Below are 16669 nucleotides of genomic sequence, written 5' to 3'. Positions count from 1 at the left end.
CCCCATAGGGTACCAGGCACAGGGTGAGCATTATCAATGTTCCAGTCCTCTGCTGGGCTTCCTGGTACGGGCAGATCCAAGGCTCCTGGAAGCAACTGACGGCTGGTATTCAGGGTGTCTGTGGATCAATAAAAACATCACAAGGGGCCCTGCGAGCAGGAAGGGGGTGGAACGGAGTATGTGCCATGGGCAGAATGGAGCTAGGGGGTTTCAGGAGCCTCTAGAGTGAGAATATACAATGCTAGGCGAGGCAGGGCAGCTGGAACAACCGAAGGCACTCCCCAAGGCTGGCAAAAGCTGCCTCTTCTCTATCAAGGACTGATGGGGTTCTCCCAGCAGGCAAGGAGCCAGGCTCTGCAGCACTGCCAGGCATGAGGTTAGCTGCTCTCACAGCGGGGAACCCAGGGTACGCACCAGTGAGCGGATCTCCAGGGAAAAGCAGGATCAGCCCTCTTATTAAATCCCTTTCTCCTCCACAACATGGGACAGGAACATGGAGCAGCAACACTGCCTGGTGGGGTCAGGCTAAAGCAAAACCGAAGGTGAAGAGCTGTTCATGCGCAAACGAGGGAAATTCTTCATTTGGATTTGAGGCGGTGGGAGTTGGGGAAAGGTCAGTGTGGTGCAGTGGGTTAAGCAGCTCCACTTCTGACCCAGCTCTGTACTAATGGGGCTGGGAGAGCAGCAGGAGTTCCTGGTGGAGCTGCAGGCTTCTGGCTTCAACCTGACCCAGCACCAGATCTTGTGGGCATCTGGGGAGTGATCCAGCAGATGCGAGAGTCCTCGTCGCTCTTTCAAAAAACACAGCAAATAAAATCTTAGAAGAATTTCAACAATACCTCTCCACCCTCTTGGTCCCTGGACATGGCTAATGGGTGGGATACCTGTACTGCTTGCCCCTGCAGGGGATTTCCATACAAGCCCTCCACTCCTACCATCATCCTCTTCCCTCCAAGCAACACTGTTTCCCTCTAATACATTTTCTGAATCTGATTTTAGACTAAGCTAGAGCTGCAACTGGTACTAACACAAAGAAACAAGGGGCCAAACAATTTTCTGCTTCTAAGAACATTTAAATGAAGAGACAGAGATATCCCAAGGTTTCAAAATGCCACACGCCTGTGGATTTGGCTGACAAACCCTCTAAGCTGTGTTTCCCATAGAGTCAGCAGGCTACTTGCAACCAATTTCCTCCCTGTGGGCCACAACTGGGGTCAGCATGTAGACCGCAGGAGCAGAATCTCATGTGAGCCCGGGGCTCTGGATGGGGTCCACATCATCTCAGGCAGTCCTGTTCTACCCCCCTCCCACAACCCCATGTAAATGGCAGTATCACAAGCTACCCAGCAAACTGTGAGGCTACTGGGTCAAAGAGTAGAAACAGTTGGCCACCACCTATCTCAGCACCACATAGTTCTCAAGGCGATGAGTAGGTGGCCATGCAGAACAGGTTTTGTATAATCCTTCTTCTGGGCACTAGTTACATATGCAAATACATGGAGCTTATTTGCTGCAATTCACAGCCTCACCCCCAAGGCAAACACATGACCTCAGGTGAACTCCTGGCCCTGGTGGCCAGGGCCGGACAGGAGCTGCTCCAGCCCACAGTCCAAGTACACTCTGTCCGTTCTCTCCTGCTTGTCTCTGGGGAATAAAGAACAGCAGATCTCTTCAGACGGAGTGGTTTGTGCACCATTTCATTTACCATTTTTTGTGAATACCAGGGAAGTTTTGATCCACATTACAGGAGTGTGGCTTGGCTCTCAACAAATTGTTCTCAAACTCTTGCTTAAAGTCTTTACATGTTTTTGGTAGCACAGTAAAAATAACTAATTATTTGTGAATAAAACAAACATTTTCTAACAGTAAAGAAACTTTCAGGTCTATTAAGGAAGCTCTTGCATGCCATCAGATCTTTCTTTTTTTTTTTTAAGATTTATTTGAAAGGCAGAGTTACATAGATAAGACAGGGAATCTTCCATCTGCTGGTTCACGCCCCACATGGCTGCAGCAGCTGGGGCGGGACCAGGACAAAGCCAGGAGTTTCTTCTGGGTCTCCCATATGGGTGCAGGGACCCTAGCACTTGAGCTGTTCTTCATCACTCTCCTTGTTTACTAGCAGGGTTGCCGAATCAGCAGCGGAGAATCTAAGAATCAAACTGGTCTTAATATGGGATATTGCCAGTGCAAGCAGATTTTTCACCAGCTTGTCAACAGTGCAGGCACCTGAAGTCTTTATAGCTTGAAACTTATTTACTCAGCAAATTTCACAATATTTCTAGAAAGCTGTTTAAAAGGACCGTATTTGGGGCTGGTACTGTGGCACTGCAGGGAAAACCACCTGCACCCCAACATCCCATATAGATGCCAAATTGAGTCCCAGCTGCTCCACTTCTGATCCAGCTCTATGCTAATGTGCCTGCACAGGATGGCCCATATGTGTGGACCTCAGCACCCATGTTGGAGCTTTGGAGGAAACTCCTGGCTCCTGGCTTCAAACCTGATGTTGTGGCAATCTAAGAGCAGATGCGCACTCTCTACAACTCCACCTTTAAAATGAATCAATCAGCTGGCAAACAGCAGTTGCATTTATTTACACAGTTTTGTGTGCCATTTGAAAATACATTAAGCTTTTTGAAAGAAAAATCTGTTTCTATTGGAAAGGCAATTTATAGAGAGGAAAGACAGAAAGATTTTTCCTCCATTGGTTCACTCCCCAAGTGACCAAAACATCCAGAGTTAATACAGAGAAGCCAGGAGCCAGGAGCTGCTTCTGTGTCTCCCACGTGGATGCAGGGTCCAAAGGCTTTGAGCTGTCCTCGACTGCTTTCCCAGACCCAAAGTAGGGAGCTGGATAGGAGGTGCAGACGTAGGGGCATGAACCATTGTTCATATGGGATCCCTGTGCATGCAAGGTGAGGATTTAACCATTAGGCCATCGTGCTGGGCCCAATAAATAAACCTTATAATAAAAATTGATTTTAAAATGTCATTCTTGGGCCCAGCAAGGTGTCCTAGTGTTAAAGTCCTTGCCTTGGACATGCCAGGATCCCATATGGGCGCTGGTTCTAATATGGGCAGCCATATTTCCCATCCAGCTCCCTGCTTGTGGCCTGGGAAAGCAGTCGAGGACGGCCCAAGGCTTTGGGACCCTGCACCCACGTGGGAGACCTAGAAGAAGTTTCTGGCTCCTGGCTTCGGATCGGCGCAGCACTGGCCATTGTGGTCACTTGGGGAGTGAATCATCGGACGGAAGATCTTCCTCTCTGTCTCTCCTCTGTATATTAGACTTCCCAATAAAAATAAACTAATCAATCTTTAAAAAACAACAACAAAGAATGTCATTCTTATGCCAGGTTAAGCAATTTCTTTCTTTTAAAAAATTATTTTAAAGACTAAGATCTCTCATCTCTTGATTCGTTCCCTAATGCCTGCAATAGCTACAGCTTGGCATCACAAAATCACGAATCAGGAGCTTCATGAGGTCTCCAACATGGGCAGTGGCCACTTGGCTACTGTAGCCATCACCTGTGTCTTCAGCAGCAGCCTGCTGGAATCCTGGGAGGGGCTGGGACTGGAAGCACCCCCTCCCCATTTGTATCTTAATTGCTGCCTTAATGCCTGCCTCAGGAAACCATCTTTAGTTATTCCATACTTAATTTTGAATATTTATGCTTTCATGTTGTGGGTAGGTTACTTGGGGGGCTTATTTTTAAACTTGGGGGGCTGTTGATCTTAGTAATCATGTGACTAATTCATTTGCTTTAAATTGAATTATCTAAAAACTTTTGCAAATGCTTTTCTCCATTTACCCCAAAAGTTTGACAGAGGATCCACTCCAAAACACAAGGACATGGTTGGGGCCTTGAAAATCTCACGGGAACATGGATTTAAACGGTAAGTTTATTTTTGTGCAAAAAAATCTTGAAGCATATGCTTATTAGGGCTTGAAAAAGGTAATGAAAAATGAACAGTGTGGAAAAAACTATACATGAATTTCATAGATATTTTTCTACCAGTTTTCTGCTTAATTGGATTGTTCCATGAGCTTTATTTTTGAAGTGCCCTCATACGATCAGAAGACTTAAAAACAGTTTGCTTTCTGCAGGAGCGAATACAATGTTGTGAAACTTTGTATGATTAGAAGAAACTCACTTGGATGAATCAAAAATTGGGAATATACTAACATTCTATGTCAGGTGACTTATTTCTTACACAATTTGTCCATATTTCTGATTTAATAGATGAAAGTACTGAGGGTCACACCAAAACTATTTTCAGGTGACCTACAAACAGAAGAGGTAGAAGAAACCTAAACTGCCCATTAAGACTTCTGCCTAGAGGCCTATGTGATGTGAGGCATACAGGAACAGCCCTTCTCACACTAAAAGGCTGGGAATCCCGACGAAGCCCCTCAACATGGCTAGTGTGAGCACAGCTCACACCAGGGAACAGGAGGCTGGCTCTTTACTCCACTGAGCCTAATGCATGGTTGTACTCAGTGAGTCACAGCTGAATGACTGGGCAAACAGATGCCTCACACTGCCCGACCAGAGTGCACAGAGGGGAGGTGGGGACACAACATGGGACACAGCAAACGTGGAGCTTGGGTGGGGACATTCACTATGGGATGCATTTGGTAAGGCAAACTTCCACAAGTGTATTCAGGAACTTCATTTCAGCCTTGTCTTTTTCTGGATTCTTGAGACAAGGGACCACATGACCCTCATATCAATGAAGGCAAGAATATCTGTTTTTACTATCACTTTGCTACATTCTCTGGTTGGAGGGAACTGCTTCTTAGTGCTGTAGTGCATATACTGCTCAGCTACCTACTGTACTAATAAGCTGGGACATGATAAAACACTGTACACAGGTAAGTATGTGTGTGATGACAAGAATTTCCAAGTCTATTGTGGCTTACAGTAACACCACATTGCAAATTTCCTGGTCTCCCATCAGTGGAAGGAACTCTGTCCCTTGTGGATCACACAGTTGTGTCTATTTGGGAGACCTGAGGGAAGCAACGCAGACCCCCTGGAAGGGAAGGGCTATAGCGCTGCCCAGCAGGAAGTCAGCAGTAACAGCTGAGCAAGCAGCCCGAACAGCCATGTGAGCACAAAGAAACGCCCTGCAAAGACAGTGTCTAATCAAATGTGCTCCTAAGTCCTTCAGCCTATGAAACAAAGTTGTTCCTTTCCCCACTACATAGTTCTAAAAGAAGTTTATTAATAAACCCTAAAGACTCAGTATACTTCGTATTTGCTTTCCTCTCTCTTTAAACACCAAATAAAATGCAGATCAAGGAGCTGAAATACAACTGGAAGCTGACTTGGGATCTTAGAACAATCCTAACGAATCTTAAAAACTGATATTGGTGAATGTGAATCTATCTGAAATAGAGCAAATGGGTCAAGAATGGTCAAGTAACAGGTATACTGCTAGTAGTCCCTGGAGGAAAAGAAACAACATTGTTAGGGAAGGTAATAACCTTTTGAAAATCTGTCCTTTATTTAGCTATGGTCCACCAAGAGACTATTCAGATTTTCCATAAAACCTTCCCTTGATACTGCCACAACATCATGGCTTGAAGAACCCCAACTGCCATTAGACACAGAGGCCAGAGCTTTCTGTCGTAAACCATGAGGCTAGGTAATGTTTGAATGAGAACACTGGATATGGATGGTCAGATGAAAGATACCAAAATGTCAGACAGCCCATCGACTGCTGTTGCCATGAGATTCAACAGTCAACATCAGTCTGATAAGCTATCCGGCAAAGTGGTGCGGCCATGGAGATGTCACGACGGGGCAACACAAGCAGACATGCAGGCAGGATTTGGTCAAGTCTAATCAGACACTGTGGCCTGTTGAGACTGAACCCCAATTCTAACCTATTTTGACACAATGTCAACATCAGTTTTCCTAAAAAGAAAGAAGTGAATTGTTGATTTTTCTTCCAGTGAAGGCAAATTGAATAAATTCAATTAGAAACATCCCAAAGGGGAATAAGAACACCACTCCCCCCACGCCCATCGAGAGTAAAGCACTCAAGTGCTCGCTCTGGCAGCACATATGCTAAAATTGGAACGATCAGTAAAACACTCAAGATAAAGTAAACTTGGTTATGTATAAAAGTAAGTTTCTGTTAAGACAGTAGATGCTAAAAAAAATTAGAGAAGACAATGCTATCATTCCCCTCTCCTACTTTGACAAACTAAGGTCCCAGAGGTGCCATTTAGCAGAGCTGGCTACCCTGGTCCAGCAAGACAAAAGAAGCCTAAGATGTGTTTTTTTCATGCACATACATGAAGGCTTAAGAAATTCTTGTTGCAGGTGGATCTGGCTAGGCTGCCATACACTTGGTACAAGCTAAAAGGAAGTTAAAAAAAATAAACGCTCAGTTCAAGAAAACCGACACAGTTCTGGAATGATCACAGATGTCTTTATAAAGTGTTTTCATGACTTCATTCTAAATATACAGAATAAAAAATGGTGTCATGTCATTTGTGAGACACCAACCAGATTTTCCTTATACTGTCTCAAAATGTAAAGATCACTTTCCCCAGAGGGTGTGCAATGAATCATAAAATGGCCCTTTTTGGAGAGTGGGAGAGGAAGGGTTGGGCAGGATGGCATATTAAATTGTATCATGATAGACATGCAAGGCTGTTTTCCAATCTAGACAATTTATATGTATTTTGATGACTTAGAAAAACGCAGCAATCATTTGTGACAAGCCTAAAAAGCTTGACATATTTAACATCTTTAGGAACTTCTTTGTGTATGGCGGGAATTCTCTAATTGTCCTCCGTGGGCCTTTGGAAAGTAAGGAACAGAAGGCCAATTACTGTTAAGTTTGAGGGTGACATCACATTTCACCCTGATAAAATACAACATGGGCTGAATTGAGAGTGGATACCTTACCTTAACAAACCAAGAACAAGCATGTCAGTGCAACATATGGGCTAAACTGCTTTCAGGAATTAAGGTTTTAAAACTGATACAGGTTGGAAAAGGGAATTTTCCTTCCTGGTTTGGATTCTTCTCACTTTAAGACAGAACCCACCCATTCTACTTTCGGCAGGTAATAACTTTTTCTCTGCTTATTTAGTTTTTTCCTCTGAGTTCAAGCGTTGCTGAATTCGTTTGGCATAACTTTGTGCCATGGAATTAATGATAGACAGGATGAAGTAACACACCATCACAATGACCAACTTCTCAAACAGCCAGGACAACCAGTTTTCTCCCTGTAAGAATAAACGTTCAACAAGTCAACGAAAAAGGCTTCATTAGTTCAGCAATGAAAAGGAAATCACCCAGTGTTTTCAGGCGAAATAAACAAATTAATCATGAGAACGAGATACCTTTAACCTGCCTGTGCTGAAGTTGGGTCCCCTGGCTACCCTGAGGCTGGCACAATGCTACACTCGGCGGTCTCAACCTCTCCCTTCATTTGATGTGAAGGTAATGTCACTTTGCACAGTTCAGAAAGACTGGGCAAGTGTGAGTTCATCTCTTACCTTTCACTATGACCTAAGTAAGTCTCTGGTTAAACTTAAAGTTGCCATGCATTTTCACCAAGTAGTATTTAGACAGCAAAGAGTTTTGTTCCATTGTTGGAGCCATTTCCAAGACATGAGTATATCTGTTTCTAAAATCATATTTGGACTACGGAGGGCAGCAAAGGGCCACCCGCAGTGTACGGTCAATCAAGACAAGCTTCCCGCTGAAAGCTACTGCTTACTCATTCTCTTCTAGTCACTTCCCCTTGCCAGAGACAGTTTACAGAGAAGGCAGGCTTAGTTTAAGTTTTAAAGTTCAGCAATGTTAAGCGTTCTCGTTCATTTAAAAAAGAAATCATTTTTCCACAGCTTAGAAGAAACAGCAGAAAAAAAAACCCAAGATGCGATATTCAGGTTATTGCACTAAACCTGTTACTTATTATACTGAAAATTAAACTGTTTTAATCTACTAAGGAGGATAGTCTACTAACAACTCATTTTAGCAACTCACTCTACATAGCAGAACCACTTTTCCTTAGCCCTACCCTTGTTTTTGGAGAAGATGCACAAGATAGAAAAGTTATAGCACAGTTTTGAACAAAAACCAATTTCCAGGGAGACAGCACAGAGCAGAAACTGCTGTTAAAGACACTGGCAAACAAACTTCACTCTATTCACCTAGCAATGCACCACAAGCTTTACAGCTGGAGGAGCCCCAGGGGAGCTAGTGGGGAATGGAGGCTCACCTGCGGTGTCCCCTCGTTGCTTCTATGGTGAAGCTTCTGCCGCTGGGCCTCCAGGTACTCCTGGAACGGCTTCTGCAGAGACGGACCTATGCCAGGGACAGCACTGGAAACAGGGCACAGCAGTCCACAGCAAAAGACACATTTGGAAAAGAAAAGTAGGAGAAACATTAGAGAAAATCCACTTACCGTCTGCTCTCAGAAAAGAGAGAACAGATAGAAGAATAAACCAAAACAATCAGTGAGCTGTTGAGATCCTGCGAACTCTTCCTAGTGGACAAAAATTCTTTCTAACAGCTCCCATGAGGAGGAAAATCTCTCCCACCAACAAGTCTAGGGGAAAGCCAGAGCTGTAGATCAGAAGAGGTGGTGCTCAGAGTGAGGCTGCCTGCGCTGCTGATGCTGCTCACTGAGGTGGCACAAAGACAATGAATGACTTCTGAGAAGTCCCCCATTTATCACCACCAGTTCCTGTAAGAACTGGTTTGAACCGATTAATAAGGAAATGACTTATGCTTGTGTCATCCCTAGTTAAAAAAGAAACTGCCCGCCCTCTCCCTGACTTGCCCCATCTTCTCAGAGGGGGCGGTCCTTTCTCAATCCAAGTCCTTATTAGGACAATCCGTGCGTCATCCTTATCCAAAAAGAATGCATTAGCAAATTTGGGAGGCGCCTCCCCCAAGTCCGAAGTCAGTGATTAACAAAGAACAAAGAAGGAACTCTGAACCCTGAATCATTTCGTGGTTTATGGTAGGTGATTTGCACAGAATCCTCTAGTACATTACTAAACAGCTTGTTCTGAGCTGATTGGAACAGGGATCTTTGATAAGTTTCTGTACTCAGAGCTCCCTCTCACCCAGAATGCATGGAGGGAGGGCTGATAAACCAGTTTGGCCACTGCAGCTCCCAGGCTTCCGTTTTAGACATGTTTGCAAGAGTTTTTAAAATGGTAACTTGGGGCAACTTAGAAAATCAAACGCCTCTATTTTTCTGTACTCTTTATTTTCTCTTCTGTCACACCAGGCGAAAGGCAAACAATTTGCAACAATGCCCAACGCTCATCCTATAAGGATATAGACTCAGTAACTTCACCTCTTTTCTGCATTTAATTGCTGCTTTTTATACAGACAGGGCTTTTTTTTTTTCTATTATATTTATCAGGAAACAATATTGCCTAACTTCCCATAATTTTATCCAACCAGTAAAAACTTGATGGCGTTCCTCTTTGTCCAACAATGCAATAGAGTCTACAGGGTGGGTGGGGTGGGAGTACCTGAAAGAAATAGTCTTGCCCACCAGGAACTTAAAAAATTATTACGGAAACTTAACACATGCACATAGGAACTGGGATCTGAGTAAAACAAATGAACAATTCAATGCTTTTTTTTTTTTTTTTAACAGAAGATATAAGTAGAAGGTACTGGAAGAAAAAGACAGCAGTGCCAGGTGAAGTTGTCAAAACTGTCCTTTGCTGAGTACAAAGGCATGTGCAAAATGGCCTGTACAGACAAAGGTAGTAACAACAGAGCCTGGCACTGAGAGCAAAGACCTGTGACAATCACCAAAGACAGAGGAGCAAGGAGATCTCCAAGTCCCAGCCTCAGCTCAAGGACTTGGGGCCCTTCATTAGCAAGACAGACCAGGAACTATTCTAACTACAAAGGAGCAACAATAGGACAATTTTTTATTTAGAGGAGAAAAAAAAAAGTATTTCAAGTCATCTTTCCATATTAACACATAAACAATTTCAGCAAAGTACACACACTGCATTTAAATAACAGATTTGTAAGGACTTTCATTTTCATAAATTGTTTCATTCACTTTAGTAGCTATATGTCATCACTTTAAACTATTAAGGATAGCTACCTTTAAGCTGTTACTTAAGAGAAAATTAAGACCCAAAAGTCAACTGTTAGCAAGATTCTGGGGCGCCGTGCAATAGCCTAGTGGTTAAAGTCCTTGCCTTCAACATGCCAGGATCCCAAATGGGTGCCAGTTCTAATCCTGGCAACCCCGCTTCCCACAGAGCTCACTGATCGTGGTCTGGGAAAGCAGTCAAGGACGGCCCAAAGCATTGGGACCCTGCATCTATGTGGAAGACTCGAAGAGGCTCCGGGCTCCTGGCTTCAGATCAGCTCAGCTCCAGCCAATGTGGCCCCTTGGGGAGTGAATCATGGATGGATAATCTTCCTCTTTGTATATCTGCCTTTCCAATAAAAATAAATAAATCTTAAAAAAAAATTCTGATTTTTTTGTTGTTGTTCAGGGTAATAAAGGAGGAACCGGCAGTCATTATAGACTACCTTTAAAATAATTTTCAAGGGCCCAACGCAGTGGCCTAGCGGCTAAAGTCCTCGCCTTGAAAGCCCCGGGATCCCATATAGGCACCGGTTCTAATTCCAGCTGCTCCACTTCCCATCCAGCTCCCTGCTTGTGGCCTAGGAAAGCAGTCGAGGACGGCCCAATGCATTGGGACCCTGCACCCGTGTGGGAGACCCGGAAGAGGTTCCAGGTTCCCGGCTTCGGATCGGCCCGTTGCGGCTCACGTGGGGAGTGAATCATCAGACGGAAGATCTTCCTCTCTATCTCTCCTCCTCTGTGTATATCTGGCTGTAATAAAATGAATAAATCTTTAAAAAATAATAATTTTCAAAATATTACAATCTGCCATCATAAATTGATTCAAATATACTTTAGCTGTCACTACACTTTTATATATCCTTTTATATACTTTTGATTCAGAGATATACTTGAATAGTCATTATACATTTATATGAAATGTAACTTTCAGTTTCTTGGGCTAAGGATGAGATTAATTTATCAAGGTGCTGGGGATCACATGTTCTGAGGAATTTTAGGTGGTGGCAGATGTTTCTATGCAGATTCCTGTTAAAGAGCAGAAAAATCTTTGAAAATAGATACTGAAAGTTTTTATAGCACTGTATTAACCAAGAGTATTATGGGCAAATACCACGTGATGCCCCAAAATACACTTAAAATCTATATATCTTATATAACAATTATTCGTCAGATTCTCTTAATCTTTTACTACATTTTCATCAGAATTTTACTTCTATTTTCATTTCCCTACCTCTACTGATGCTTCTACTTATACAAAGCACTCTGCTACTACAGCCTTCTTAATGGCCACTGAAGTTATTTTAGTTACAGACAAGGTAAAATTTTAAAGTAGGGCTGTCTTCTTAACATAGATTTAAGACAAAAAAAAAAAAAAAAAAAAAAAAAAAAAAAAAAAAAAAAAACCTCCCAAACTCATCTCCTAGGTATTTTTTAAGTCGTAAACAGAAACAAGAGTTCAGTATGACATTTTAGATTAATCGAAAGTACAAACGTAGGGACGCAGATAACTTATATCACAGTGTGGTGGCTTAGGAAACAGCCTTAGTGCCATCCTGGTAAAGCTATCACATTGTGTTTAGTCAGCCATCCTGTGCACTGCACTAAGAACACTCAAGTGGGAGAAGTCTACTACCTGCCATCAGGCTTTGAGGAAGTTCAGAAAATGAGTTGTGATATAGAACATAAATGAAGTAAGCAAACACAGAAATATCTCTCAGTGAACTCTTAGAGAGTAAAATGATGACTACTCAGCGCTGCACAGCGGTACATCAAGTTAATCCTCCATCCTGTGGTGTCAGCATCCCATGTAGGTACTGGTTTGAGTCCTACCTGCTTTACTATATGGCCTGGGAGAGCAGCAGAGGATGGGGTCATATTCATGGGCCCAAGCACCCTGTGGTAGACCAGAAGGAAGCTCTTAGCTCCCAGTTTTGGTTCAGCTCAGTTCTGGCTGTTGTAGTCATGTAGTCATTTGGGGAGTGAACCCCTGGATGGAAGATGTTCTCTCTTTCTAAAATCTGCCTTCAAATAAAAATAAATACATACACTTTTTAAAAAGATGAACACTTGTTACAGATAAGAGTAAAAAATAAAGGAAAAAAAAAGGAAAGAAGGAAGGAAGGGAAGTAGGGAGAGAGGAATAAAGGAACTGGAAAAAAACTGAGTTCATCTGCTATATGGTTTTGGGTGATAGCATCTTTTTTTTTTTTAAAGATTTATTTATTTTTATTGCAAAGTCAGATATACAAAGAGGAGGAGAGACAGAGAGAAAGATCTTCTGTCCGATGATTCACTCCACAAGTGGCCGCAATGGTCAGTGCTGTGCCAATCTGAAGACAGGAGCCAGGAACTTCCCCCAGGTCTCCCACGCGAGTGCAGGGTCCCAAGGCTTTGGGCCGTCCTCAACTGCTTTCCCAGGCCACAAGCAGGGAGCTGGATGGGAAGTGGAGCAGCTGGGATTAGAATTGGTGCCCATATGGGATCCTGGCGTGTTCAAGGTGAGGACTTCAGCTGCTAGGTCATGGCACCGGGCCCACTGGGTGGTAGTATCTTAATATATTTCTAGTCTTGGCACAAAAAGAGATATAAGAATTAAATTCCCAACAGATTATTCCAATGGGGATTATTGTAATTTTGTTACTGATTTAAAGTGGGGAGAGGGGAGGATTTCTGAGAAATGCAAATGAAAGACTAAAAGAAAAAAAATTACAGAAAGCCTACTCAGGTTCAAAATTAGTTTTGTGGGAAAACTTTTTCCTCTCTACATACCCAAGTATCTGTACTCTGCTTCTGGAAATGCCTTATCTGACAAGAAATCTGTGGTTGAATTTTAACTCTCTTGCTATTTCCTCATTATAAGGGCCTGCCCAATCCTTGTACTGACAAACAACAGAGGAAGCATCACAATTGGCAGAGGTTGTACAGAGTGGGTGGAATGATTACTCTAGGTTTTCACAAGGCTTAAATGTTCATTTGTTGGTTAATAGGGAACACACACCCATTCCAAGCACTCCTAAAATTGTCATCATTATTCCTATTTTCAAGGGACTCTTCTTTAAAACTGCTTAACTCCCAAACATGGTGGTTTCCCTGGACATAAAAAATATACTCTACTTTATAGCTCTACTTTGAATGTCTTCTCCACCTTAAGAGACATTCATAAAACCAGGGCCTGGTATTAGAAGATCTGAGGAACTGGCATCCCACCTGGTTGTTTAAGTCCAGGTTGCAGCACTTCTAAACGACTATCTGGGGCCTGGCGTGGTGGCCTAGTGGCTGAAGTCCTCGCCTTGAACGCCCCGGGATCCCATATGGGTGCCGGTTCTAATCCCGGCAGCTCCACTTCCCACCCAGCTCCCTGCTTGTGGCCTGGGAAAGCAGTCAAGGACGGCCCAAAGCTTTGGGACCCTGCACCTGTGTGGGAGACCCGGAAGAGGTTCCTGGTTCCCGGCTTCGGATCGGCATAGCACCAGCTATTGCAGCCACTTGGGGAGTGAATCAGCGGACGGAAGATCTTCCTCTCTGTCTCTCCTCTTCTTTGTATATCTGACTTTGTAATAAAAAATAAATAAACCTTAAAAAAAAAAAAACTATCTGTAAAAGGTCTAGGAAAACAGCAGAAGCACCCATTACCCATGTGGAGATCCAGAAGAGGCTCCTGGTCCTTTCCTGGCTGAGACCTGGCTATTGTGGCCATTTGGAGAAATGAACCAGCAGAGGTGAGATTATCTCTTGGTGATTCCCTGGTCTCTGGAATGAACTTTGAAAAGCTGCTCATAACTCTGGATTCTTTCAGCCAGTTGTGTCTTCTGTTAACTATGTGTCTGCATGAAACTGGGGCTCTATATTTAGTAACACAGGAATGAATGAACTTAAAAAAAGCAGAGTGATTTGTCTACTTTCATTTACAGAAGCATACTTAGAGGTTAAGGAATTAAAACGCCTAGGTGGGGGAACATTAAAAAGTGGAGATTTCATTTGATACAGCCCTGCTTCTCCAAGCACTCTTTAAAGGATCTAAGCATTATCATGAACACTTAAATAACATTTACTTACCTGAAAAAAAACCACGAGGCTATAGGGCATTAATCCTTTGTTATGGAAGACTCCAGGCACACTAGTTTTTTTTTTAAAGTTTTTAATCTCTCTTTCATTATTTGGGCACTACTGTGAGGTAGGTTACCTAATATCCCTCTGATGACTTAAGCAGAAAGTCTATATAATCTCAGAGTATGATCAGTTGGAAACTTGAAAGCTTATGGATGGGAAGAATGCTTTTAGAAGATGTAGGTCAAGGATACTATTAAAATAAATGAAAAAGGAGGGATTGCAGTCTACTGCTGCTATAATTTGGAAAGCGTAACAGAAATCTTCCACAAAACACTGATTTTCACAAACACTGCAAGTGGCTGTGAAGCACAGAATAGACCACCCCCACAGTCTGCAAATCTCTCTCTGATGCTATTCATACACATCATAAATATGCAAACACAAATATAAAAGGATAAGGCAAAGATGAAATAAGAAAATATAAATTCCTACTTTAGACATCTAATGACTATTGCTTCCATTAATTAATATTTCAAGGAATATTATATGCTTATCCTTTATTCAGGTGGATAATTTTCAAACTTCTTGGCTGACTTTTAAAAATATATTTATTTTTATTGGAAAAGCAGATTTATAGAGAGAAGGAGAGATAGAAAGATCTTCCACCCTCTGGTTTACTCCCCAAATTGCTACAACTGCTGGAGCTGAGCTGATCCCAAGCTAGGAGCTTCTAGGTCTTCTATGTGGGTACAAGGTATCCAACATGGTGCAACTCTCTTTTAACAGTCTCTTACCAAAGTTTGGGCCGTCCTCTGCTGCTTTCCCAGGCCCTAAGCAGAGAGCAGGATGGGAAGTGGAATGGCCAGGACACAAACTGGCACCAATATGGGATCCTGTTCGATGCAATGAGGATTTAGCCATTGAGCCATCATGCTGAGCCATTGGTTGACTTTTTGAGGACCAAATGTGGCTACCTTTACTTTCTTTTTTTTTTTAAAGATTTATTTTATTTTTTATTGCAAAGTCAGATATATAGAGAGGAGAGACAGAGAGGAAGATCTTCCATCCGATGATTCACTCCCCAAGTGAACGCAACAGCCGGAGCTGAGCCAATCTGAAGCCAGTAACCAGGAACCTCCTCCAGGCCTCCCACGCGGGTGCAGGGTCCCAAGGCTTTGGGCCGCCCTCGACTGCTTTCCCAGGCCACAAGCAGGGAGCTGGATGGGAAGTGGAGCTGCCTGGATTACAACTGACATCCATATGGGATCCTGGCACGTCCAAGGTGAGGACTTTAGCCTCAGGCCACCACGCTGGGGCTGCCCCCTACCTTTACTTCCTAATGCACCTGCTAAAGAATCTGTATTCCAGGAAGAGGTGTAGTATCAATGCTGAAACCTTTTCCGTCCTTTCTTGTAAATGAATTACCAGAATTACCTTCATTCCACTATTTCTTCATAGGAAACTTTCCAAGACACACTTCAGTTTCATAAATGTTAAATGGAATTATAACCTATACTTCTGATTAATAGGACACACACACACACACACACTAAATTGCAGTCAGCTAAAAAATGAACAAATACTCCAGGGCCCAGTGTAAACCTCCTTTGCACTGCAGAGCTGCATTTCTGTCCCTTGCTCATCTCTGTACCATCCACGCCACGGGATCTTCTGACACGTGGACTGAAGGAGGACCCAGGAGCTCTCTGTGTTTAGCTAGACCCTTCATTGTGTGCACAGACACACACATTCTTTATATAGGTTTTACCACACTAACGTTACATAAATATCAGAAAAATACACAAAAAAGGTAGAAATAAATACACACATAACTTTTAACCATGTTCCAAATAATGATTAAGACCTTTAGAATTTTCTTGATTAAATGAAGCCCTAAGTGTAAACCAATGCATCAAGTTTATTCTCTAACTCCAGAACATTCTTCCATCAAATGGCATTTGCTCCAGGAGTCATACTTAGGGTTCCACCTGAGGCCACCAGACTTTGCTGATGAAGAGTTTTATATGGATGTACTTTCAGGGAAGAAACAAAATCCCTCCCCTTTGTGCTGCCATTACATGCTGATACGTCTTGTGCAGAGAAATGACCATGTGGTAGAAACGTAGCAACAAGATGGACTGGCACCTCTTTCTCAGTAACCGTCTCTTAAAATAATTCTGTTTTCAGAAACGCACACATTTCAGTCAGTGTAGAGTTAAACTGCCCCACACTCCCTGCAGTGATCTAAACCAGCTTAACAGTTAGTAATTTAATGAGTTGTCATTTCCTGTCTGATAAAGATTCTCACAGTATTTAACCACCAGTTTCCCTGGGGACCAACCAATACTGGCGTTCTATTCACAGTGACTCAGAATGGACCTCAGACTCCTGCCTGATTCTACAATGATAGATTACCCTGCCCGTGAAACTGTCTTGGTCCTCCTAAAGAGGCCAGCTCAGAAAGGGTAGAGAGGTTATCCAGCAATCTTTCTGAAGAGGCCAAAGGCCATCA

General features: G+C 42.9%; 1 protein-coding gene across 3 annotated transcripts in view; it reads right to left on the bottom strand.

The window, feature by feature from the left end:
• Positions 1-6425: 6425 nt before the first annotated feature.
• Positions 6426-16669, bottom strand: part of VMP1 (vacuole membrane protein 1) — a 115761-nt gene continuing 105517 nt past the window's right edge. For all 3 annotated transcript variants that reach the window (XM_004590964.4, XM_058676600.1, XM_058676602.1), the window contains 2 exons: positions 8251-8353; positions 6426-7249 (listed from right to left, as the gene is read on the bottom strand). In XM_004590964.4, the coding sequence (XP_004591021.1) occupies positions 7106-7249; positions 8251-8353 (247 nt within the window). In that variant the 3' untranslated portion in view covers positions 6426-7105. The remainder of the gene's footprint in view (positions 7250-8250; positions 8354-16669) is intronic.

Source organism: Ochotona princeps, chromosome 17, assembly GCF_030435755.1.
Source record: "Ochotona princeps isolate mOchPri1 chromosome 17, mOchPri1.hap1, whole genome shotgun sequence".
NCBI lineage: Eukaryota > Metazoa > Chordata > Mammalia > Lagomorpha > Ochotonidae > Ochotona > Ochotona princeps.
The sequence above is the reverse complement of the archived record's forward strand: the minus strand, read 5'-3'. Positions and strand labels throughout refer to the sequence as shown.